The sequence below is a fragment of the Cyrtonyx montezumae genome, unplaced genomic scaffold (genome assembly GCF_038088225.1).
Source record: "Cyrtonyx montezumae isolate F1298 unplaced genomic scaffold, pur_monq_1.0 scaffold_15, whole genome shotgun sequence".
Taxonomy (NCBI): Eukaryota; Metazoa; Chordata; class Aves; order Galliformes; family Odontophoridae; genus Cyrtonyx; species Cyrtonyx montezumae.
This window is the reverse complement of record NW_027071881.1, coordinates 3,854,163-3,880,187: the sequence shown is the minus strand read 5'-3', so window position 1 is coordinate 3,880,187 and position 26,025 is coordinate 3,854,163. Positions and strand designations below refer to the sequence as shown.

Genomic DNA, 26,025 nt, shown 5'->3' with positions numbered 1-26,025 from the left:
GATCTCTGTTTCTCATATACAAAACCAATTAAACTTCAGCATCTCATACACAAAACCCACGAGACGTGTTAAAAACTGGCACGTGACAGCAGCTCCCCTTTGCGCCGCCCCCAGTGGCTGCTCACACACACACTGTGCTCCCCTTTTACACATTTACACTGTTAAAAGGATGACTGTTCAAAGCCACGGACACCTGCTCCGACACAGGTTTTCCTCCAAGATCCGTGCCTGACTGGCAAGACAAAACTCTGCTGCTCCTGTACACCCGCTACAAAGCAGAACGCAGCCGTGCAGGGTGAGCCCAGCCGTGCACTGCTGCCCCCACACCCAGCTCAGCTCTTGGCTGCTCTGAGCTTCCTGCGGAAATAATCAGGTGCTGCGTCGTACAGCCACTCCGCATCCACCACGCACAGCTCCCGCATGTAGCACTTGTTGGTGTGGAGCAGCCCGTTGTAAACCACGCAGGAGGGCTTGCAGTGGAAGAGCACAGAAGAGGGGTGGATGGCCACGGACTGGTGAGAGCTCACGGTGCTGTAGGTGCCGTCCGGCTGCAGCTCGGCGGCGTTCATGAAGAGGCTGTGAGCCAGGCAGCGGCGGACGTTGGCAGTGTCGGAGCGGGAGGACTCTATTGGCATGGATAACTGGTGGGCAGTGAGACAGAGAGACAACGTGGTGGTCACATCTTACAGCACCCCACAGCACGGCCCAGACATCCCCAACAACACATGGAGCAAAGCCAGGCAGCACGCTGGGACTCCAGCTGAGCCAGGAGGCACGGATCGCTTCCTGATACTCCAACAGCTTCAATCCAGAGGACAGGGGAGCTAGATCCTACAGAGCCAGCTGAAGCACGACCCTATTTTCAGTGGCAGGCTCTCAGAGAGCCCTTTCTGCTGAGGACAGGCTGTGTCTGCTGCTCTGTCTGGGCTGGCATCCACGCTCTGCAGGGAAGCAGCAGCAGCCCTGGCAAGGTCTGCACACTCCTGAAGCTCCAAAGCTCCTGTGCCCATCCTACCCGTGCTGAAAGACCACTTCCCCTCCTGGGCAGCCTGGATGAGAGCTGGAGGCCACAGCAGCAGGCGTGCTGCAGGAACTGCCATCTGCATGCACTGTGATGCCAGAGAGCACTCACTGCAGCACTGTTCTCATCGTATAAATGTGCACTTGTCCAAAAGGACTGCAGTGGGGAGTTATTCTCATGGTGTACTCCTGAGAACAGACTAACTGCAAAGATAAGAATCACAGCACTGATTGAGACTCTCCTGCTGAGAGAGCTTCAGGTGAGCCAGCATTCAGTGGGACAGCAGTGCACAATGGCAGCTCCCACATAACAAACATCTGCAAGTAATTCAGGAGCAGTTCCCACACTGCCTGATGTTGTGCACCTGGCAGGAACGGTGCTGATGTGAAAGCTGCTGCTAAACTGAACGCCTGACTCTGTGAAGAAGCGAGTAAACGTGGGCTGCACAGGCTGACATCACTCAGTGGCAAGTATAGCACAGCCACATTCACATTAGAGCAGCAAAATGCACTGGGAATAACTGTCCTCTGAGTGAGCACCACTTCTCTCTTCACCCATCCTCCACCCACCAAGCCCTGCAGCTCTGAGATTTTGGGGTGCAGCTGCAGTTGGGACTTCTAGCCAACTGTTTCTGAGAACCTGAAAACAGCCACATTTTCTTGCTCGTAGGACGTGATGCAAAAGAAATCAGTTTGGGGACAACAGAAAAAAGCAAATAGAAGAAAGAGAGAAATGCAGTACAGGAACAAGTTACCTTTACACAAATGTCCCTGAGCTGAGCCCTCACATCAGACACAAGCATCATGTTCCTGCCATTGATAAAGTTTTCTTTGCACCATTCCTGCAACAGAGACATCAGGAGTTAGAAGGGACTGCTCCTTCACCCAGGAAGCACAACTGTCTTTGGATGCCATGCAGAGAAGAATCCTCCAAAGACACATCCTCTCCCAGAGAATACTGCTAACCCCTTTCCTTGTCAGACTGCTACCCCTGATTCCTCCCACAGAGCCAAGAAACTGCTTGTTGTTGTTCTCCTCCTACTCAGAGCTGCTCTGCAAGGTCACTGCACACTGCAAAACAGTTCTTGGCATCCCAAGGTGGTGAAAACAAATTACATGAGAGTTAACAGATGTTGCAAAGTATGGGATACACAGGTCCACAGATCAATCAAAGGAATTTATGGGGAAGTATAATTAAAAATCTGTTTTTAAATATGCCAGGTGTTCTTGCAGTGAATGGGACGTGTGTAGGTACTCAGCAGCAAGTCACAGCACCCTCTCACTCCCACATTTCCAGCTGTAACCAGGCAAGGAAGAGTCCTGGCTCTGTGATTACTGAGCTGTTCTCACAGCTCTGATAACCAGTTCTGCCTGCACCTCCCGGGGAAGGCTTTGGCATTGGAACAACTTCCTCTGTTACCCATGAGTATGAGGGCATGAGTAAGATCTCTGTTCTCACAGCTGCTCTGGAAGGATGCAGACTGCATCAGCTGTGAAGGATGCAGGTGCCACTGCTGTAAGCCAGAACTCTGCTCACCACCACAACCCCTGCAATCCTTGGAGCTTCCTACCTTGTTGCCACTGACATTTCTGAAGGCTCTGTACACGTTGAGCAGGGTAACGTGATCCCCCTCACTGGAGATAAATTTCTTCCTCACAGACTGCACTTCGTCCCTCCGGGATGGGGGGTTGTAAAGGACACTGTCCACTGACAGCAGTGCTACGATGGTCAGAATCTCTTCTGTGCAATGGAACTTTGGGGACAGGAGGATGGTCTGTAAGGAAGAAAAATTATTCCTGGTTGATCAAATGCACTCCAGGTGGGAAGGCCTCTGCTCACTGGCAGCCCAGGAGCTCTACCAAGCACTGCTTAGGGCAATTTCATGTACATTTGGGCTTAGGGACAACAGTAAGTCCTCCTACAGAACCAAAAAGCACCTTTAAGAGAAACTGTCGAGCTCTTCAGTTACAATACAAACACAGTGCCCAGAACCCAATACTGTATCAAACACTTCCCAAAACTGTCAAACTGTGCTGCAGGCAATCGCACAAATGGCAAGGGAATTAGCCTGGTTACAGCTTCAGATGTGTCAGAAGAAATCAAGCAGCATTTAAAAATCTCCTTTAAATGGACAAATGATGGGCAAACAGCACAGCTGCTGTAAAGAAAGCTGTGTTTCATTAAGGTACTGCAAATATAGTGGTACAGCTGCAGTCAGCCCAAATTCTAGACCTTGTTTTAGGGGTTTGAAAGAGAAATGCTAATGGTGCTGGGAAAAGAAGGTGAAATAAAAGTCAGCTAGTTGTTCTGCACTTCTTACTTTAGAGAACTTTGGTTCCAGTGGGAAGGCTGCCATCTTCCTTCCCAGGGGGGTTAGGACAAGCTGATCTTCCTTCCGCTCCACAGCCCCCAGCAGGTCCAGCTGCTCAATGGCTGCTTGAATAGCATCTGTCAAACCAAGAAGGTTTGGGCTGTGTCATAAACATCCCTGCCAGCGCCAACCTAAAGGACCAGCAGTGACCATCACTACCTCTTTCCCCAGACCAGAGGGACAAGCACTTTCAGTTTATCAGTTTAGAGAAACGAATGCCCCAAGCAACAATATATCCCCCTTTGTCCAGGGGAACAATCTTCTTTTACAATTTATATAGCAAGAAAAGAAGCAAAACTATAGGGATTTGATTTAGTAGTTGGGTAGGGATAGTGATAGGAGGATGGTTGGACTAGATGATCTTGTAGGTCCTTTCCAACCTTATGAACCTATGAACCTATGAAGTTGCCATCTCCAGCACTGAGCAGAATTCATGGGAGATTCTCTATTGCCTTCCTTAGTGTAGTCCTGTATGACTCAAAAGAGCTTGCTGCTCTGTTTGGAAGCTGTGCTCTCCGGCTTTCTGCTGTAACCTGCTCTGATGAGCACAAGCAATGAATGAACCTGAGACTTTGGTACCACCAGCAGATGTAGCAGAGAGACAGCTCCCTTTTCAAAGCCCTCGTTTTCCACAGTCCATCTTCTCACGCTGCCCTGAAGGCATTATTTTTAAGCAATTCCTCAGGGACTCATTTTTCTATTTTTTTCTTCCTTCTGCTCACATAAACACTTACCAGGAGATGGTTTGGACATGAAGTCAAAGGTGAGTATGTTGGGAATTCTCAGGGCCAAGAGCTGAAGCAGCACACTGGCCAAGTTACACCTGCATAGGCAGAAAAAAAACACAATTGAGATTACCTCATCTTATTGGCAAATTACAGTCTCAAAAAAAAAAAATGGGGACAAAAGTGAACAGAGTCCTCAGATTTGTGCTGTAACTTGAAAGGAGAGTATTCCAATGCTGCAGACAGGAAAAGCTCCCTGGCCAGATCTCTCAATTCTTTGATATTAATAATTCCACCACATGTTCTCACCTCTGTATCTCAGGCACTGTCATTTTGTCAAACTTCTCAAACTCATCCTCGGTGTAGAGCCGGTAGCAGATGCCACTGTCCTCCCTCCCTGCTCTCCCTGTTCGCTGCCAAGCCTGGGCCTTTGACACTCTCTGAACTGCCAGCACTTCCAGACCGATTTCTAAGTACAGAAAAAGCATCACTTCTGTCAATGACTGCATGATGGAGGAACTCAAATAACATACACTTGTGAAGTTAACAGAAACCCCAGGAGTTTCCTATCCAACTTCTGTACACATCTAAAACCCGGGATGTTAATCAAGACAGTGCAGAGGGCGCTTTAAATCAGCTGCCAGCAGGATATTATTGCCTCAAAAACCCCAAACTTCTACAACAGCACTTCCACTGTTCCTTGGAGCTCCTCACCAGGGTTGAACTTCTTTGCTTTGACCATGCCCGTGTCCACAACATACTTTATACCCGAAATGGTGATGGAGGTCTCTGCGATGTTGGTGGAGAGGATCACTTTGCGGCAGCCCTAAGAGGAGGAGCACACTGAAGTCAGTCAGAAGCCATCTTAGATCAGCTGCACTAGAGAAATGCCACTGATTTCAGCCAGCATGCTACTACAGCATGCTACAACCACATACTATGTTTGCTATACCAAGTCTTGTAAATGAAGATCATCTCCAGTTCCCAACCAGGTCCTGAAACATGCACCTACACTGGTAACAAAATGCCCCACCCAGGAGAACAGTTATCACTGTATCTTTAAACCACTTTGGTTCCATTTCTGTCACAAGCACAAGATCCCAATTCCTGTTTATCCACTGATAAAGGGGATCCAGGGCTGCAGAATTTCCTTTTCTTATGGCCCTGCCAAACACATCCAGGTGCTTGGCTTCCTTAGCACTTGGCTAGTTTGCTAACTGCCATAGCTTTTTTTCTGTGATACTGACATACAGTCACACAAAATAAGGCAAATTACAATCCCTCTGCCCTTTTTCCCTCTCCCTAATCCTTATTTCTTTTCGTGATCCCAGATAACTCATCTTCTGTCTCCTAACTCCATCAAAGCTACATCATCTTACATCACCTGGAATCATTCAGCCTAAAGTCAGTGGAGACAATTACTCACCATCAGTACAGACCATGTGAGCATCAAATTTCTATGTGTTTTTTTTTTTCAAACACTCATACAAGCAAACAGACAAACTTATTCAGATTGCCCATCACATTCTCTCACCTTGGGGGCAGCCTGAAAGACTCGGAGCTGTTGGGAGTAGGGCAGAGAAGCATAAAGAGGCATCACTGCCATCTGCGGGCAGCCATCAGGGAGATGCTTGGCAATGTCTCGACAGGTTTTGGTCATGGCTTCAATCTCTTCCTGACCAGTTAGAAACACAAGGATGTCCTGAGAGGAGGGTGCTTCCTGGAGCCAGAGGGAAAAGCAAGTGAGAAGTTACAAGAGATTGGGCAGGGAGGGAGAGCTGAGGTTGGGATGTCAGCAAGTGTGTCAGTATGCTGTCCTGTGAGCACGTCAGCAAAGCACATAAGAAAGAAAAGGCACATTCTGTGCAAGGTGTGGAGCAGTCCTAAGATCCCAATGGATTCACCAGAGGTGAAGGGTAAATGGCATTCCACAGTGTTGGGTCTTAACGAGGATGGAGGAATCACTCGAATTCACACATCTGTCCAAAACATGCAAGTGAGAGGGTGAGCAAGAACCCAGGTACAAGTCCATACACACAGAAAACTCAGGTGAGAGGAACATTTTGGTATGAATTAACACCAGAGCTTTGTATAGCAGTCTTGATCAACTCCAGCCTTGACGTAGAAGCCCCATAATTCTACCAGCAAGAACATCTTCAAAGCATTACATGCAGGATAACGAGCAGTTTAATCAAATGATTTAACTATCCATCAGTTTTGCGTTCAAACATCTCATCCCATCTCACTGCTACTTTAACAGATTTCTACTGGCAAACCTAGCATGCCCCACAGGTACCCACTTTTCCCAGAGGATGCAGTGAGCACTTCAGGGACACCTCTGATTCAGTGGCAGCAAGCTGAAGCCACCCCCAGGCCAGACAGGCTCAGAGCCTTTGCCACAGCAACCTGAGCCCCCCCAGCTGACAATCTGTGGCACCGGGGAGGTGCAGACTTGGTGAGAGAACCATACCTGGTGGATCTGGAAGATTGACACCAGTGCTGCTTGGAGGTAATCGCTCTGAGGCTGCTTGGTGTAGAAGAGCTGAATGGGATGCTGCCTGCCTTCTAAATAGAGAACAGGAGCTCCGTTGAAGTACTGAGAGAACTGATCGACATCCATTGTCGCTGACATGACGATCACCTACAGGATGAGCACGAAGTGGGTGAGCACTGCAGTTCAGACCCAGCAGGAGAATTACTGGTCAGGACTAACCACCAGCCAGCTTTCTGAGGCTGCAATACAGCAGCATATCACACAGCTGCTATAACACAGAGAAAGCTCCTGTCTCCAAGGCACACTCAGCAACATACTGTAATTTGTCCACTTCAAGCTACTCAAGAGTTAAAGGGATTTTTCAGGAAAGGAAAATATGCACTGCTGGCATCTGAAACACCCTGTAAAGTCCAGGTGTTGCTCATAGGGCACAGAGTCCATGCCCAAACCCTGCCATCCCAGCTGAACATACCTTCAGGGGCAGTTTGCCCAATTCCTTTCGTTTCTTTTGCGCAGCTTTCACCACTCCAAAGAGCACATCCGTATGAATGGTCCTCTCGTGGGCTTCATCCAGGATGACAATGCTGTACCTGCGCAGCATCGGATCCCCAATGGCTTCACGGAGCAGCATGCCATCCGTTAAGAACTTAATTCTGGTTTCATCAGACGTCAGGTCATCGAAGCGCACGCTGTAGCCAACCTAAGGAAGCCCCCGTTACAGAAGGCATAAACACTCAGCTCTCTGCATTTCTCATTGCTGTTGTGCCACGAAGGAGAACCACAAAGTGCCACACATCAGTCAGACCACTGCGACAGCCTAAGGAAGCTCCCAGCACTGCAGCCCATAAGCTTTTTCCCAACTGGAAGCTCATCAGAAATGCTGTAGGTTTCCTCTCCTTCAGCCTGTACTACAAACCACCCCGTGCTCTCTGAACAGTTTTACTGAATTCAACTGGTATCTTTTCAAATAATGGAAAACAGATAACCACCAAGAGCTACAGCCAAACGTGGGTTCCCCTGAGCCACAAAAGCAGCAAAGAGCCATTTTTTTCCAGTCAAGCACATTACTGAGGACTATCCACCACCTTTTAACGTTGTACCCATTCAGCTCACACTGCAGTGCTAAAGCAGCTCTGCAAAGGCACCTACCAGTTTCCCCAGCTCTGTCCTCTTCTCATCTGAGACTCTGGTAGCTAAGGAGATAGCTGCTACTCTGCGAGGCTGTGTCACAGCAATGATGCCCTGGCGGCCAATTCCTGCTTCATAGAGATACTGAGGGATCTGGGTGGTCTTTCCTGAGCCTGTTTCTCCTGAAGAACACCAAGGAAAGAGAAACAGAGTTGTAAGTGTCGGAAGGATCTCTGGGGATCATGAAGTCTGCTGAAGCCAGATCTCTCAGCCATTCGTTGTACGGGAGATGCTCCAGGCCCTGATTATGTTTGTAGACCTCTGCTGCACTCTCTAGGAAAGCCCCGTTTGTCTTTTTTTTTTCCAACCGAGGAGCTGAGAGGTGAACAGAGATCCGGGAAAGCGGAGTTTTCCCGTCTACAGCATCTTCAAACGGCTCATTTCTTACGGCAACCTTTACGCGCTGGCGAGGCCGAAAGGCAGGAAGAGTCAGGCCAACCCGCCCACAAACACAGCGCGCCGGCAGCAGCGCAGCCACGGGAACGTCCCGAGCGCGGCCCCTCCCCACGCCGCCGCCCCAAGCACAGCCCGGGCCCAAAGCGGCGCTCGAAGCGGCGGCCTCGCGACGCCGGCGGAGCGGAACGGCGAGCTGCGGAAAGCCCCCCCGGCCCCGCCCCGCTCACCGATGAGCACGGCGCAGTCCAGGCCCCGCAGCCGGCCGAGCAGCGCTGCCCGCACCCGGAAGATGGGCAGCGCATGGCGCTGCGAGGCGGCGGACGGCGGCGGGAGACGGCGAGGGGCGGCGGGGGAAGCGGGCAGCATGGCGGGGGAGGCGGGCAGCACCGCGGGGACGCGCATCAGCCGCTCCGGCCCGGGAACCGCGCGGCCGTCTCGCGGTGCCCTCAGCGCTGGAAGAGGCGGGCCGGGCCGGGCCGGGCCGGGCGGGGCGGGGCCTTCACTCCGCGCCTTCACTCCGCTCCGCGGCGCCGCCGCTCCCTCAGCCCCGCACGGACGGAGCGCGCGCCCATCGCGCCCCGCGAGCATCTTCTGCTCTGCGGACTCCTGGGAGCCGCTTTTCGCACCTCCGCCTTCAGCCTAGAGGGTTATCACGCAAATCGACACAAGGATCCAGAAAACATTTTATTCGACTCGTTATGTGAGATATCTGAGCGGTTCCGAAGCAGACAGGCTCTCTTTCCCAGTGCTGGTTATCACAGCACACGGCCTCCAGGGGACAAGCCACGGAAGCAGTCACAGCCTGCAGGTGTTCACACAGAGGCACGCTCCAACACGACAGCGTGCTGAATGATGTATTTCTTACACTTCAAACAAGACTGGAGACACTACCATCTCGGACTAAAAAACATTTACCACTGAAATAGGGACTTGCACTCTTACCCATCCTGTAGCTATTTCATCCAAGAATAAAAAAAAGGAGTTAAAGGCTTTTTTGTCCCCCATAAAGTTCCCCATGTAGTTTCCTGTATCAAATAACTTGGAAAAAATACTTTAGAAATCCCTTCAAACAAGTACTCGTGGTCTTGTTAACTGAAGTTAACAAGAAATGGTTTCCAGTTTCAGTTTTTTTTGGCTCCACTGGATTAATATTTGCATTACCAGCACAATAAATTCCCTGGCTACGGAAGACTCAGTTAGCCTGGAAGAATCTTGAATCAGACTGCCATTTCATAAAGTGCTTGTATTCAGAACCGTACAGCTGATGAAGAGTGTTCTTTCTGCGATGGAGAATGAGGGATCTCCCCAGGACAGAACTGCAGGTTCACTCCTCCCAGCCATCACTGGGCTTTGGCACAGCCATCTCATTAGCCTCCAAGACGTTGACCTTCTCCCCATGCAAATCCTCCTGGCAGTTCCTCTGGTAAGGGATTGTAGTTAGGATCATCTTCCGGTGTATCAAATATTGCTTTCCTGGAAAGCACAAAGCAATCTGTTTTCTTTATACTGCATGTTTAATAACAGAATCTAGACTGCTTCGATTCTACACATGCACATAAACTGGGTAGGTGCAGTACTCAATAACATAAACAATGACATCTGACAAAGCTGTGAAATGAGGATGTTTTTCAGATAAAAAATTATTAGCTGTATTTCACTTAATTACTCTGTTCACACACAGCTGGACTCTTACTCCTCACACACACTTTTGGTGCCACCAACAGGCAGAAATTGGTAAAGACTACAAAGCATGAACAATGAAATCGAGGACTACACGAACCCCTCAGCCCTTCCCCTCTGTAAGAAAGCTCCCCCACTTACACACCTGACACCATCCCCTCCCTCGTTTTAACACAAGGGAAATACAGAACTACAGACACTGCAACTCCGACTCAAACTCCCTCACTTGAGGAAGTTGCTCAGATTGAGTTGCATTTCCACACAAGCACTGTTTCTTTATCTGCTCCAAACCAGAATGCAGCACTTACAGGACAGATGGTGTTCTCAGAAGCCTTCTGCCACCAGGCTGATTGGGAAAGACATCCTCTAAGAAGAAATATATATGCCCCACTGCGATGCCTAGTGCACAAAGAAATATCAAATGGTTACTGTCCAATGCTTCCCTACAGCTCACACACTTAATAGGAAATTTCAGGGAAAAAGAAACAAAAACACACACTGACTCCATCACAGAAAATATAACAAGGTACAGAAACACAAAACCCAACGAAACGTTCTGACACCAGGTGATGAGCTTAACTTGCACTATAAGACATTAACACAAGCAGAACAGTTTGTCTTTAGTGATGCCATAATACCATCATTTTATACAGTTACTAAGAACAGTACTATGTCCTGTACCAGTAGTCTCATTCCAGTAACTACACTGTGTATCTGAGCACATTTCAAGCAAGAAGGAGCCAATGCCTGGGAAGCTCTTTTAATCTTTGTTACAGCACAAGATTTTAAACCAGAAAAGCCTGGTACAAATATACCATCATTACATGAGACCAACTAGCAGTAAGCCACAAGAGGCAATCAGCCTTTAGGGGCTTTTTTTTCCCACCCCGCGTTTCTTGTTTCACATCAAACATCAGCAGCAATATTACATTCTTACAGCATCTTACCCAGGAGATCCACAATGATGGAGTTCCCCAAAAGCAGTGAAAAGCCCATCAGAACCCAAGGCAGAAATGGAGCTTGAAAGATGAGAAGACCAAAGAAGTTCATACGGACGTAGGGATTCCTGCGGCTCCACACGTACACGAGCATTATTGTGAACGCCTGACCCAAGAAAACCAAGTTCACAAACAGGCCGAAGATCTCCGATGGGTAGTTAAAGAAATTCACCAGGTAACTGTTTGAGGTCGAACACGACAAGAATTCGACAGCTCGATCCATAATCCCACATTTTCCAAACAATTCTTCCTTCTTTCCCAGGTTCAAATAAGCCACATTTACGGCCAGTCAGATTCAATACCTGTAGCAGGATGCAGCACACCCAGAGACTTACAAATAAAATTTAGCACAAAACCACTGAAGAAGAAGCATTTATTAAATAACCTAGGCGTGATTATGGACCTGAGCAGTCCCCTCATCTACTCCCATAATTCTGTCAAGCAGCAGAAAGAGTGGAAGAGCAGCCTAACATCTGACAGCAGTGACAGTCACAAAGAGAGCTACCTAAAAATACTATTGCTTCTCATGCTACAAGAATAATATTATATACTAAGAATTAAGAGTAATTAACACCATAACTTGAGTTCTCTTCCATTTATCTTCAGCTTCACTACAGCATTTTGAAGACAAATAAAAGGATACAGTCATTAAGAGTCCTCCAAAAAGGAACATAAATACAAAATCTGCTGTCCGACCTCGAAAAGAGCCCTCTTCCAGCATTCGGCAGTAACGGTATCTGAAGTCACAGGTCAGGGAAACTTGACAACAAATGAGTTCAGAGAAAGTCCCAATAGGAAAAGACTGCAGTTACATAAGACGTGTATCAGTTTAGTTCATTCAGTGCCTCACTCTGCATGCCTCAGCACAGAGGTGGCTCCAGGAAAAAAAACACTACTACAGATTTTCTCCTGTACTTCAGAACTCAGCAGCTGGACACCCCAAAGGTCCACATATGAACAGCACATTCAAAACAGCACAGAAATAAATGGTGGAGCACTCGAGACGTTACAGAGGTCGTGTTGATGTCCACACCATTCAGCATTACTGAACTCTCATAAATTCAACGTGGAGCAGAATTGAACCTCATGTTTGTGCACAGAGCAATTACAGAGCTCTGCTTTCCAAAGAGGGAAAGCAAAAGTCATGAAGGATACAAAAAGATCATGTTAAATAAAAAATTAAAGCCAACTGGTCCGAAGAATAAGTAGTTGGTGATTAACCGCCATACCTGGAAACGACACAAAGCAGGGCATTTAGACACGACGATTTATTCCTATTTTCTGAATAGAAAAAATAATAACAGTAAACAGCAGTCTCCTTTACGGCCAAAGCATTTCAAAGTGGGGTCAGAGGCACTGATTTTTTTTAATGCACAGCTGCAATGTGAAGAGCGACAGCCACTTACAGCACTCCACTCCAAGAAGACAAGCACTTCCACACTCACCAGGTAACTTTAAAACCTCCCGCACCTTAGGAACCACTTACCTGGAAGTGTTTAAATATTAATTCAGGGTTGAAATACAGCTGGAATGGTGTAATTAGCTCTAATTGCTGGGAAAAAAGAAAACAGAACAGAATCACTGCACCAAGTAGCAGCTGCATAAACACAAATAAGTCATCCCAAACCGCCGCACACAGGGGGCACGGCCTTGGGGCGCGGCCCCGGGTACGGCCCGGCCCCGCTCACGCTCGCGGCGGTTCGGCTCCTGTCAGCCCCCACGGGGCCCTGAGGCGCTGCCCGCGCGGAGCCGCCCGTTCGGGAGCGCAAAGAACGGGACCTTCTCGCTGAGGGAACCCGCCCGCGGCCCTCAGCCCCGGCCCCGCCACCCATCTCACCACGGCGGCGGTGGTGAGCACGCAGGCCGTGGTGTAGGCCCGCGTCACCGGCGGCACCTGCAGGTACTCCTGCCGGAAGGTCTGGTACGCCATCTTAGTGCCCCTGCGCGCCTTCCGCTTCCGCTTTCGACTCGCGCATGCGCGCCACTCCCCCGCCCCTCCGCCAATCGGCGGCCGAGCCGCGCACCGCCCGCGCAGCCGCGCTGCGCCCTCATTGGCCAAGCGGCGAGCGCGGCCTTTCTCCTTCTCCACACATTCCCCGTCCCCGTGAGCTGGAGCGCTCGGTGATTGGGCGGAGCTTTCATCCTCTCGGTCACTTTCTGGTCGCTGATTGGCTGTCGCGCTGAGGGAGTTCGAACGGAGCGGGAAGTTCGGCCTGAGGAGATCGGGGCGTCTGAAGCGGGTGGGCGGTGGCGGCGGAGCGGATCGGAGCGGAGCGGATCCTGTGCCGTCGCGGATCCTCGTGTAAGGGCACAGGGGGTGAATCAGCTCCCCACCCCCCGCTCCCCGCACACTTCCAGGCCTCGACCACCCTCCCCCCGCCGCCATGTCGGTCCGCCCCATGGCCTACGAGACGCAGTTCTTCGGCTTCACCCCGCAGACGTGCATGCTGCGCATCTACCTGGCGTTCCAGGATTACCTCTTCGAGATAATGGTGGTGGTGGAGAGCGTCATCCTGAAGAAGCTCGAGGCGCTGCCGTCCTGCCGGATCAGCCGCTTCGAGATCCGCAAGAGCACCGAGAAGTTCCTGCACTTCATGAAGGCCCGCTTCGATCAGCTCTTCGGGAAGATGGAGGAGGTGCTCCTGCAGCTGGTGCTCAGCATCCCCGAGAACGTGCTGCTCCCCGAGGACAGGGCTCACCAGCAGTACCCCTGCAGCCAGGAGGAATTCCGTGCACTGCAGGATGAGATTGCACAGCTGCAGCAGCAGTGCAGGGCCGAGGCGGCCGCCGGGCAGGCGCTGCGTGCCGAGCTGGAGGAGCAGAGGGTCGTGCAGGCCGAGCTCGAGAAGGTTGTGCAGTGGTTTGATGGGCTGGAGAACATCTGCAGGGAGCACGGCACCGGCAACTTCAAGGAGAGCTTGGAGTTCCTGACACAGAACTGTAAGAAGCTGCAGGGTGTGCTGGGAGACGTTGAAAAGAAGAGCAAGAAAATAAAGAAGTGCAAATAGTTATTGTAACTGTGCAGTTACTGCACTACGTCCCCAAAAGGCCACAGAAAACATTGGGACGGTTCACTTCTTGCAACTGAGCTTTGTCTTTCCAGGAGCATCTCCTCTGTGCCTTCCCCCTTCAGTCCTGCTGGGATCCAGACCAAGTGCTGTTGGAGAGGGCTGCGTGGGACTGTGTCTGCACCAACGCAGTAAATATGGGAGCAGGGATGGGAAAAAGCCTCTGTTGTCTGACAGTGGTGATTGGGAGTGAATTCTTGGCTGGATAACCTTCCTGCCCTTACCGTTAACTCTGACCAACTAAAAGCATGTATGTGTGGTTGTGTAAATATAGAAGTGAACAGGTGCAGTGCTGCCCAGCCAGCTGACGCAGAAGCCACCAGAGGAGATGAACTCAGTCTCTGTCCCCTACTTCAGCTGACGTGATTTCTTTTTATTGCTCGGTGTCTTTTTTTCCTACTGAACAGCAAAGCTCATTTTATTACTGCTTACCGGGCTTTGCTGTGTGAATGCTGTGACACTCCTGGTGTGCTTGAGCCGTTTCAGGTCACTTAGTGAAGCTCTTTCTGTCTGTAGGTGCTGATCAGCAGCTCCCCTGGCCTCAGCAGGCTGTACCTCTCCATACAGGCTGATTTTCACGAAGTAGCGATGCTAGTTGGTAGCTAACCAGCATGGATGCTTGGGAAGCGTTAGCCATTGCTGCAATAAAAGATGTATTAAGAGCATAAAACGCATTTTGCGATTCATTCATCCAGAACTCGTGAAGATGCGGCGCAGAGGCGGCTCCTGAGGGCGGGCTGCGGGAAGGGCCGAGGTGCTGTGACCCCGCGGCTCTGGGCCCCGCGGAGGAGCTCCGCCCGCTGCAGCCCGTCACCCTCCCGCTGGAACTGATCATTATTCCCTCGCGCCGTTTTAATTTGTAATGACTGCTGCTTTGAACTAGCGCTAGAGCGGAAGTCAGTCCTTAATGAATATTATAATTAGGCGCCAAATTATAATTTGCCGCTGGCAACGCAATCCAATTGGGAGAAAATGAGAGGGAGCGTCCTTCAAACCGTTACACCGCCCCGCCCGCAGCGGAGCTCCGCAGTGGGAGCCTGAGGCGCTGCCCAGCGCGGCGCGGGGACCACCGCAGGAGCCGCGCTCAGCACGCGTCATTCCGTGGACTTTATTGTCGTTTTCTTTCTGGTTCCGGAGTACAAAAGCATGCGAAAAATAGCCTCTGTATTCATGGTACATATTTACAGGTAACGGCCGCACGCCATTACTGCACTGTGCGTATGCATCGTGCTGGAACCGGGGCAGGGTACGCGGAGCACTTCACATGGGGAAGAACGAGACTGCAATGCTCACGGCACAGCGTGAATCAGATACACAGAGCAAGGGTACGGCGCAGAGGATCACAATTATATCCTAAAAGTCACGGTTTTTCTTTTTTTCTCGAATCTACAGTTTTTCAGAGCACTGCATGCTGCTCAGGACATGCTCCTCTACACGGGGCTCTGGGCCAGAAAAGAAACCCCTCCTGCTGCTTTGCTCAGCAAACTGCACTGCCCACGAGCTTTGGCGAAGGGGACAAGTTTGGTAGCCAGTCTAAGCTACACGTACACGACAAGTCGTGACGTGCCTCGTGTCCGCAGCCCCACAGCACTGCGCTGCTGCTCCTGGCAGGGCTCCCCAGCGCTGCGGCTCTCCGTGCTCTGCAGACCCCTCCCTCGCTCACATCCCACCCCTCAGGCACAGCCTTCCCGAGCCAGGACCGTCCCCCTGCAGAGCGGCAGCACCGAGACTGCGAGGTCAACGAAGGAGCGTCTGATTGTGCACGGGATCTTCCCTGCGCGAGTCCAGCTCTGAATTAAATCCTGCCCTGGTGGTCACCTCACCTCACACAGACACTCCTGCCCAAAAGCGAACGCTGTGAGATGCACCGCAGACCCCACACGGCTGTTTCCTGGGGCTGCATCAGTGGGAATCGCTGTGCAGGAGCAGGACATGGACACGGCTGGCTGAGGCAGCTCCTAAGCAGTGTGAGTTGTTACCCATGCATCTATCCATGCTGCAGCGTGCCAGCAGATAGCTGCAAAGCTTTCCTTGCAAGTGTGGGATTCACAGCAATGTTTTCCTGATGAAATGTTAGGCGTACACTGCACTATTCCTCCCTATCAGACAGGAGTTATTACATGAGGATTCTTACTTAGCACAGCGTGCCCAGGTGGCCAAGAAATCCCACGGCATCCCAGTGCCTGTCTGCAGCAGTGCTGCGCCAGGGGGGAGTCAGGTTGGATGTGAGGAACACTCCTCTCCAAAAGAGCAGCGAAGCGCTGGCACAGCCGGGGGAGGGGGGTCACTGTCCCTGGAGGCATTCTAGAAACACCCAGATGTGGTACTAAGGGGGGAATACTGGTGCTAGGGGAACTCGGTGACCACAGAGGCCTTTCCCAACCTCAGTGACTCTGCTCGATGATTCACAATCCCCAAACTGAAGACCTGCAGCTATTAATGGGGCCAGAGAAACACACGACCTCCCAGAGATCAGAAAGATGCGCCGTTTCTCCAAAGGAGACGTTTCCATCAGAGCTTCCTGTGCTGGAAGGCTGACCAGAGCCGTCAGGAGGAGCCCTCTGCACAACGCACAGCCGCCGGGCACCTGCTTGCACAGAGCAGCACGGGAACCGGGGCTTGGGAGAGGAAACGCAGAGTGCCCACACCGCCCAGCAGCCACGCTGCTCACAGCAGCCCTGCCACGCCCGGTCCCACCCCCTGCTCACAGCGAGAACAGAGACAAATATTTGACATCCAGTTAACAAGAATGAGTTTCTAGAGCGAGGCAAAGGGCTGGCTTGCCAGGGCTGTTAGTTTCAAACACATTCTCGAGTCTCTCTCCTACTCTGAAGTACGAGTAGCATTGCTCCTCGCTGCCCTAACACTCATAGAAACGAACAATGGTTTCATTGCAGCGCCGTGAAAGGAACATCCTCGCAGAAGTCAAACCGAGCCTTCGGATGAGCTCAAGCAGTTCTTGCTGCCTGTGCTGCTCCCACCTTTTTGATTCGTGCAGACCATGGAGACATCAAGGGCAAACCCACAAAGCTGCCAGACTGGCTGGAGAAACAAGGTCTGCCAAAAGCTCTGCAATACTTTGTTCCCTGGACCTGCAGAAACAGCTCCAGAAGGATTTCTTTCACCAAAAAGGGCAATTTTCCAAAGCAGATTTTGGGATAATCATAACAAATTCCCACTCTCCTCAATTCCTCTCTAAAATTAAAGCAGTGCTCTATAGTTTCCGCTCTAAGAACATACAGAAAAATCTGTCATTATTTGCTTGGTCTCATTAATTGAGGCTGAGCAGCTTCCCAGCCACCTCACCCCATTAACTCCCCCAGCTGCACATTTTCAGGCTGACCCAGCAGCCACCTGTGTTAGCAAACTTCTCCCCCTTACCATCTGTCAAAAAATACAATAAACAAAACCCCATTTGTGGCCTTCCAGCTCTGTGAGCAGCACCCAAGCATTGCTCAGAGCTCAGCAGGCCCACGCTGACGAGGATTGCAGCTGCTCTCCTCTCCCACGCCCCATCCCCCTGCCACCACGGCCAGCCTCAGGGACCTGCTCAGAGCGCCATCTTTCTGCCCACTGCTGCTGCCCTTCCCCCGGGCTGCCCAGCAGGACCTGGTGGTGCCCTCGTGCTCTGCCACCAGTGAGGTCTCATGTGCCCACTGTGGCCAGCTGCGTGCAGGCACTCCATGCACAGCCATCCCCTCCATGCCGGCCGTGCACTTTGTCCCAGCGCATCCTTCCCCCCGATTTGCAGAGCCCCAGCTGTGCTCTCAGACTTGCCAGGGTCCCATCTTGGCTTTCCCTCCCTTTTGCTGCGTGTTCAAATCTCCGTTATGAGTCAGTGTGGCTCAGGTGTGCAGGGATGGGTCACAGTGCTCGGCTGAAGCAGCACCGCAGCCCTCGAGGACGCTGAGTGCACTGCAGGTGCACGCAGAGGCACAAATGCAGGCTCGACAGACCTGGATGCAAGTGATGCAGAATACAGCCCCCGAGCAGCAATGTCCACAGGATATGATCCTGGTGCCCTGCTTAAAATGGAAAGTCTCCTTGACAAAATAACTACAAGAATGCACCCCAAGCCAGGAGGCTCAGATGATATTTCTAGGCAGGACGTGGGGCAGAGCCCAGGCTGCAGACTGCCGGGCTTCCTCCAGCACTGCGAGGCAGCTGGAGATGGACGGAGAGGTGGCAGGCAGGGCACAGCAAGCAGAAGGCACTGGAAGCAAAGCTCAGCTACAAAATCATTGGGAACCAAACTAAACTGCAGTGAACACAATGGCAAAACTAGTACACCAGTTGCTACTCATAATCCATGTGTGCATATCCCCTTGCACAGAAGAATTGGGGGACTGAAGCCCCACGCCCTCAGGGTTAACCTACAGAAAGTTCAGTGAAATAATTACATATGAACCAAATTTAATCGTGTCCTTTAAGTACAAGAATTCAGTCCAGCGACTTCCTGGGGGCACGTTCAGACCCCCTTTGAAGCTCAAAGGGAAATACAGACGTGCACTGTGATGGATTGATGTCGCTGGCCTTTACTCTCAGCGTGCAGGAGTGACATTCCTGATGGCACAGTCTGTACAGCCAGCAGCTGATGAAACCACTGCATCTGCTCCGTGAGCGCAGTGCCTCACCTGTCACAAAACGTACAGATGGAGCTTCTAATCCCAAGTTCAGAAGCAGTCTATGGATTGCTATCAGCAGCATCAGCACATGCATAAAATTGCAGTCTTAAAGTTAAGAACTATGGCCTTAAGCAACAACTGGTCGAGTTTTCATTTCATCTCACTTGTGTTCTGTACCTTCCTTAGTTTAAAAACCTTCCACCAATGTTTTCCATCTGTAAGAGCTCTCCCATTTTGGGCCATTCATCAGGAAATCCGAGTTGAAAAGCATCAGGCACACATTTTAAAGGAGCTAAGAGGTGTGTGTGAAAGGAAATCACCCTTCAATGAGATAAGTGGCAAACCTGCCACTTCTTCTTAGAGTTCAGAACATCCATGCACACAGGGCTGGGTGCAGGTGGTGGGGTGATATCACAGCTCCTCAGGAAGAGCACAGTTCACGAGCAGACATGCCTGGTGCACTAAAGCCTCCTCGTGTAACAGCGTGTCCTGGTGGCTCAGCTCGCTGGCATTCAAAGGCTCATTGCAGCTTACAGGAAATACTGTGGTTGATGACACTGCCATGAATAAAGTTATCAACGCTGGCAGGATTTACACTGAGGGTTAAGAGGAGAAGGGAAAAAAAAAAAGGCATAGAGAGTGACAGTGTAAACACCAAAAGGAAGATCTCATCCTTCTGTGATTGCTATCGATAGAAACGTTATCACCAACTGGAACATGGCTGTGTCCTGGTATACAGAAGTGCTTTATGAGTGCATTAAATAGAAGTTGCTCTCTGGTATAAGACCTAGCTTTTGATGTCATTTTTTTTTCCTGATCTTTGAAATAGAAGATGAAAAAAAGCAAGAAAAATGTCTCCAGGGTGAACAACCCACGAGACCATGTTTGGTTTGTTGCATTGCAAATAAAAACATTCATTGGTCAAGACACCCAACTACAAAGCTCACATGTGAAGCACAAGTGGAGGGCAGTGGAGGGCAAGGCACACACAGAGGAGCACACAGACACCTCATATGAGGAACACAGCTGCCCAAGAGGCCAAGCCAGCCCTCTGCCAGCTGAGACTCGCTCGTTTCTTTATTGCTGCTCTTTTCCTCCGTGTCAGTTTGCTAGGTTGGTCCGTTTTGTTTTTTGCTTCGCAGGCCCTGGACTTTGCAGTGTGAGCAGATGTGTGTGAGACAACACCACGATGGGTACAGCAACAGCAGCGTGAGCAACCAGCCTGCGACAGCCACGTGGCTTCAGGATGCAGCTTCATCTTCACACACATCGGGCAGCTCCGAGTCCCTGCCTCCTTCTCTGCTCCCTTGTTTTCTACATGAACAGCACAGAAACAGAGAGATCATAGGTAAGTATCAGTGCAAAAACAATCAAGCAAAACTTCTTTTTTTTTTTTTTTTTTTTTTTTTTTCCAACAGGCAACACAGGCAACAGCATTAAGAGTAAGAGGGAACAGCAGCAAAGCAGCCCGCTGTGCTGCCTCCAGGTAGACAGCTTAGACATATCCCAGCTCAGTGCACTGCAGTGCTATGTGACTTTGCAGTTTTACACTTCCCTGGATAGGCCTGACACATTTTTCAATGTCACCCACTCACCTGCCACCCCTAAAGTAAAACAAAAAAACCAACAGCCACAGAAATCATCAAAACTGTGCCTCTGTGACAGTCCCACGACAAACCTGACCTTGAACTCTGAGCACGGACTGATTCCAAGGAGTCCAAAATACAGCCCCTTGTGCAGTGCCTGTCACCCCCTGCCTCAAACAGTGCAGCACCCTGAGCTCCCTGCTCAGCACAGCACAGCTCCACGCCTGCTGCTCCAGCGAGCAGCTCTGTGAGCACCTCGTGCCAGCACTGCCACTGCAGCACAAAGCACACTGACACCACGTCTGCACGCCAATTTGGGTGTTCACTAAACTCTGTATGCACAGCAGCAGAGATGGAGGTGCTCATGCTCTGCAGTCCACATGGGAGCCAGGGCTTGTGCTGCACGTGAGTCTCCACTAAACAGCTCTTCTAAAGAAATGACTCTTTCTGCTGTATTTTTAAAGCACATGCAAGTCAAGCCCAAACTGTACAATTATCCAGACTGCATTGCTGTTAACCAAAGCAACTACAAAAATATCACAGCCACTTAGTATTTATATGGGCTTTTGTGCCCATCAAGAGCCTCACAGCACTTCCAGCCTAAACATCAGTGGTACAGAACAGCAAAGGAGTGGCAAAACAACAAGGAGCTGAATCAGAGCGCACACACCCCTGGGAAATACTTCACACCTTCCCAGTGCCCACTGAGTCACCCATTACAACACCAAAATTCTGCACTCTTTTCAGCTGCTGATGCCCCCTTCCTCTCTTCCAAGAACATGGCCACACAGTGAGTGGGAAGAGAGGCAGGGAAGTTTGAATTCCTGCTTGTTTACAGAAAACTAGAAGCAAGAGTGCCCCTTCCCATCACTTGGAAGTGGTTTTCTATGAGCCCCAAGGACTGCTGCTGTCCCCAGGGGAGGCTGTGTGTGAGCCCTGTGTTAACTGGGGTGGGGGTGGCTGTGGGCTTCCTTCTGGGCCTGACCAGCTCCTGATCAGGACATTTTAGGTTCCTCTAACTGGAGCTGCTTCTTCAAGCCATGTCAGATGCAAAGGACCGCAGCTGTGCTGTGCCACTGCTTCTGAAATAAGGCTTGAGTGAAAAAAGATCGTTCCTCATGAGCAAGGCTTCCTTCACCCCTTCCTCCCAAAAGAAGGGAGCACAAAAAAATGATGAATAGTAATGATGAAAAAGTATGTATAAACATTAATGTCACACACACAGAGAATTACTGCACTAAAACTGCTCCTATAGGAAGGGAGGATGGAGCCGAACGCTCTCACTACCACACAAGTCACACAGGCTGAGGGAAGGTACATTTCTACAGCACCCAGGGGAAATATAAACACCAAATTACCTTAAAGATGGATGCAAATATATAGATGTGTTTAAGAGGAATCTGTCCCTGAGAGCAAAACAATGAGACAAAGGAAGAAAGTGATCATGAAGATGGTGACAGCAGGCAAACAAGCTTTTATTTCTGCACCTAACAAGCATAGCAAGCAGAGTGAAATGGCAGACAGAGCATCAGTCAAGTCTATTTGCAGCCCAAAGGAGAGATGAGGATGAGCAAACTCACAAACTCACTCCAGCTCCTGCCACTGCTAAAAGCTTCTGACTGCTTCCAGCACGCTGCTGACAGCTACAAGCACTTACCTGGGCCTCTCTATTTGGCACTTTGAGGGGAGAGTTAATGTCCCACCACAGCCACAGTGTTAGTAGCATGTGCCATGGGGAGCACTGGCTGACAGCTCAGTGCAGGCAGAGCCACATGAGCATGGGGTCTGTCACTGCAGGATCCTCGTGATGGTGAGGCTTTGTCAGAAGAGAATCCCATGCCACATTTGGTGATTCTGTCCTTAGTCACAGTGAGAATACCTACCTGCACTGCAGGGCACAGCCCTTCCTGGTGTGAGACTTGTGTCAGCTGTCAGCCACACTGCCCTCCTGTCTTGCTCAGTCCTACTCTACACGCACAGAAAGGCCCTAAGGACAGTGATGGCTCTCTGAGAGCAGGGCAGGCTGCTTAAATAGAGACTGATTCCCCATACAACATGTCATCAATAGCAGTAGCAGCCATAATGGGAAAGTAAATTGGGTCTGTCAAAACATAGCAATTAATTTGATAGGTAGTAGTTGCAATAAATGAGTGTAATAAAATGCGGTGAAGCCAGTGCTGATTCAATTAGGAGAAATCTAGAGCAAGCAGAAGAAATATGGCAAATACTAACAGAAACCCAGAACTTAGCTTTAAACAATGACCAGCTGGCTTAAAAAAATCCTCTGTATACTGCAATTGGAAGAATTAAGAAATGATCGGTGCCTTCTGCAAGTGCCATCAATATCAGGTCTGAACCTGGCCGTGGACTGCAGGATCTGCAAGGCTTGATGAATCGCTGCAGCTTCTGGGGCAGCATGAAAGGCAGAGCCAGAGGTGACTCTGCCTGCCTCATGCTGGTGCTGCCTGGACATCCAGCCCCAGCTACCCATGGGATTCAAGTGACAGATGGCAGCTCTCACACACAGCTCATAGACGTGCATGAGGCAGGTGCTGCAAAACAGGGTTTTTCTTTTTAGTTCCCTTCTGACTACCTGGTGAATGGGCTGCCATTCCAACTGCTGCCTTTTTATAACCTCTCTGTGCTATCAAACAAAGCAACACACAAGAGCAGGGACAGGACTGAGTCTTCCAGGCCTAAGCAGAGCTATAGAAGCCTTCCCTTCTGCCGGTACTAATTTAAAAACTACTTCAAATCACTAATGCCTTAATGGAATCCTCTAAAGAAATGAAAGCTACTACAAACATGAAAGATCTCCTTGTATTGCAAAGACTTCTGCCCATGCAATTTCTGCACCTAGCATACTGTTTACAGGCAATACAGAGATCAGGAGGAAATCAGGGAAAATTCAGCTATGAGATTTACTGTTTCCTCCACTGAATTCCAAAGAGTGAGCCATTCAGCTGGCTCCTTTCTCTTCTCAAGTGAAAAAGTCAAGTCCAAGTGTTCTCTGCTCTCTGTCTAAGCATCTCCATGGTGTCTGCCAGATCAGACACCCAGACTTGGACACCAGACAAACCATATCATTTCACTTCTAGCTTATAAAACACAAAAGCTGCTCATCTGATGCCTTTGCCATTATCCACAAAGACAGAAGTTTAAACCACCCAACTTTACTTTAACTTGTCTATCTCTAGTGGATCTTTGATCACAGAGTACTACAAACTTACAGGTTAAAAGCCAGACCCAAGCTCAATACCACAAGTGTGTTCAGGCCAAATCCATCTTAGAGAAAGAACTCCATCTATAAAGAGTCTTTAGCCTGTTTTATTGCATGGGATTTTAACCCTGGAGGACTTGAGGCAGAATTCAGCCTCAATATATGAGGCAAAAGCAAGTTTTGTCCTTAAATGATAAGGGAAACCATCTACAGGTATTTTCCCTGTCTTTTCTGTGCACTTTTACACTGCACACATGGCAGTCAGGCAAGGCTGTATATACGTACATTAGCAAGTTCCCTGGAGCAGACATGGATCTCTCCTCCCGTCTGGTCTGAGCTTCAAATGGATTTCCAAAGGAACGTTTTCTTAGCATGGCCTTCACTAAGATCTTTGAGGAAGAAAAACAGACCAGTGAGAACAACAGGACTGACATATCACCCCCCTGAAGTTAGTTGAGAGGGGACTAACAACAGCTCCTTTAGTAATTTATCAGATGTTTAACAGCATTATATCTAGAGCATGTACCAGGGAAACTCACAGAACAGCTACTTCCAAGCAGTTTCAACATCATTTCCTTAGGCAGTGAGCTCAGATTCCTGGACACAGACCACAGCAAAGCAGATACTGCTGACTGCTGCCTGCTGCCTATAACTTTGTAAGAAGGCAGCCTCAGAGCTCTCCTGGGCCAGGAGCATGCATGTACCCTTCAAACCTCCTTTACCAGTTGAGAGCTTCAAAGTGTCATGCTCTTGGCTCTTGTAGATAAAACTGCTGTGGTTTATACATACCACAGCAGGCAAACTTGGGATTGTCTTCACTGAGTTCTTCACTTCCTCCTCTGTCACCTCCACCACAGTACAGTGCTCTTCTTCCAGTGGCAGAGGCTGCTCACCACCCTTGGTTAGCCATGGGTGTACCTATGTGGAGAGGAACACAGCTCAAAGTCTGCCAAGCAAAATTAACAAACGCAACTCCAAAGCACTTCCCAGTGTCATTGGCTGTGGCTTCCTGGGCACGGAGGGAAGGGATGTCACCCTTCTTCTCAAAGTTCAACCTTCCTGCCATTAGCTTTAACAGAAAATGTGCTGGCGTTGGCCTGAGACAAAGCAGAGAGTAGTAGTGTGCCCTCTAAGGGATGCTAAGGCTTCAGTGAAAGTTGAAAGGAGGACAGAAAGCACACACAGAAACAGAATGAAACCAAACTCTGCAAAGCATTGTGCTCTATCAGGACTACTCGTTCTCTGTGTTAATAAGCATCCCCCAAGTAATACTGATAGAAGCAAATGTGATGCCTTGAGACCACTGCCACACAAGGAAGGCACTACCAGCCCCTGTAACACAGGTCTAGCATTCACAGCACGGCCTCTGAGGCAAACAGTTCCCATGACAGTGTTGATTCTACTGGGGATTCACTGAAGATCAGCCAGCTTTTGAGTAATTTTAATTTAAATAAGTAAACAAGAGAGCTTTTGTCAATATTCCCCAAGCAAGCAGCAGCAATAGAACACTGCAAAACGAGCACTCTCCCTTTCTGGGGCAGTTTGCCAGAAAAAGCTCACAAAACAAATAATGGGAACAGCTCTGTCTCATTAGGAGGTACCAAAGGAACAAAAAAAAATATCAGTTGAGACAAAAGACTGCAATATCAATGCTCAATTTACCTTAATTTCAGGGACTGTTATCCTTGTTTCCGGATTTTTATCAAGCATACGTAAGATCAGTTCCTTGAGCTCATCACTAATCTGTGCTCTGAGGAAAGAAAACAGCAATATACAGTTAACAAGAGAACCATCAGTGCTCAAGGCACGCACAATCCTTCCTGCAGTTACTGCTGTGCTCAAAAAGGTATTTTCTCTGTACACCAGCTAGAAAAAGAAAGATCTAGTTATCTTGGTTCCTTCTCAGGCACCATGGTCACTAAGATATCTAGCTATATTTTTCTGCCAACTAATATAGGTACACGTTTCTGACCTGTACAGCTCAGCCTCAGGATATCAAAAGGAGGGAAGGAACAGATGTAACTAAGAGATGAAAATACATCTGACTTTTTAGCACTGTTTTTGAGACTGCCTGAACCCAGAAGCCACTCTATTCTCATTAAGCCCTTGGTCCTTCTGTCCCACCCATCTCTAGTCAGAAGACTTCAGTGACTTCTGTTGCTAATGATGTATGCCCTATCTTTAAAAACACACTTGATCTGTATCATCAGAAAGTGCGACTGAAATAAGATGCCTGCATATGACACAACTGGATTAGGTTCTTGAAAATCTGTACCACAAATGGCTTTCAACAAAGCACACATCTGCACGGAGATGGATTTGGCAGCATAAAATGTCACCTGCCAGCAGGGCTGGATTTCAGTGCTAACATCACACCCAGAACACTGATGAGAACCAGGTACTGTGCCCACCTCCTCTGCACCCTCCCCAAGAAACAGAAGGAAGAAATTATCATAAAACTAAATGAAGGCCAAATGATAATAAGGGGTATTTTAGTCTGATGAAATCATAGCTGCTGCTGTTCAATAATTTATGAGCACTTTATGGGTTATGAGATCTTTCACAAACAGCCACAAGAAAACACTGCTCATTCAGTGGGAAGGGGCAGAAGGTGAGTGCAATTTAAAGCCCAAACATTTTCAGAGTGACATTG

General features: G+C 49.5%; 4 protein-coding genes across 4 annotated transcripts in view; 1 reads left to right on the top strand and 3 right to left on the bottom strand.

The window, feature by feature from the left end:
• Positions 1-289: 289 nt before the first annotated feature.
• Positions 290-8,521, bottom strand: DHX33 (DEAH-box helicase 33). The gene is made up of 12 exons (XM_065731749.1): positions 8,423-8,521; positions 7,761-7,921; positions 7,084-7,311; positions 6,588-6,758; positions 5,652-5,837; positions 4,832-4,943; positions 4,427-4,586; positions 4,127-4,215; positions 3,342-3,469; positions 2,592-2,795; positions 1,776-1,862; positions 290-641 (listed from the first exon to the last, which is right to left on the bottom strand). Exons 3-12 carry the CDS (start codon positions 7,240-7,242, stop codon positions 333-335), a joined length of 1,605 nt encoding a protein of 534 aa, XP_065587821.1. The 5' UTR covers positions 7,243-7,311; positions 7,761-7,921; positions 8,423-8,521; the 3' UTR covers positions 290-332.
• Positions 8,522-9,546: 1,025 nt separating this feature from the next.
• On the bottom strand, positions 9,547-12,808 carry DERL2 (derlin 2). Its single transcript, XM_065731720.1, has 7 exons — positions 12,711-12,808; positions 12,360-12,425; positions 12,029-12,102; positions 11,517-11,610; positions 10,823-11,018; positions 10,184-10,274; positions 9,547-9,668 (listed from the first exon to the last, which is right to left on the bottom strand). Exons 1-7 carry the CDS (start codon positions 12,801-12,803, stop codon positions 9,563-9,565), a joined length of 720 nt encoding a protein of 239 aa, XP_065587792.1. The 5' UTR covers positions 12,804-12,808; the 3' UTR covers positions 9,547-9,562.
• A 420-nt stretch (positions 12,809-13,228) lies between these two features.
• Positions 13,229-13,890, top strand: MIS12 (MIS12 kinetochore complex component). Its single transcript, XM_065732175.1, has one exon. The coding sequence runs from the start codon at positions 13,258-13,260 to the stop codon at positions 13,879-13,881; it is 624 nt and encodes a 207-aa protein (XP_065588247.1). The 5' UTR covers positions 13,229-13,257; the 3' UTR covers positions 13,882-13,890.
• Positions 13,891-18,298: 4,408 nt separating this feature from the next.
• The window catches only part of CAMKK1 (calcium/calmodulin dependent protein kinase kinase 1), an 83,005-nt gene continuing 75,278 nt past the window's right edge, over positions 18,299-26,025 (bottom strand). Inside the window, exons 13-16 of the mRNA XM_065731751.1 lie at positions 25,035-25,122; positions 24,162-24,290; positions 23,658-23,761; positions 18,299-19,880 (exon numbers count right to left, since the gene is read on the bottom strand). Of these exons, the coding sequence (XP_065587823.1) occupies positions 19,808-19,880; positions 23,658-23,761; positions 24,162-24,290; positions 25,035-25,122 (394 nt within the window). The 3' untranslated portion in view covers positions 18,299-19,807. The remainder of the gene's footprint in view (positions 19,881-23,657; positions 23,762-24,161; positions 24,291-25,034; positions 25,123-26,025) is intronic.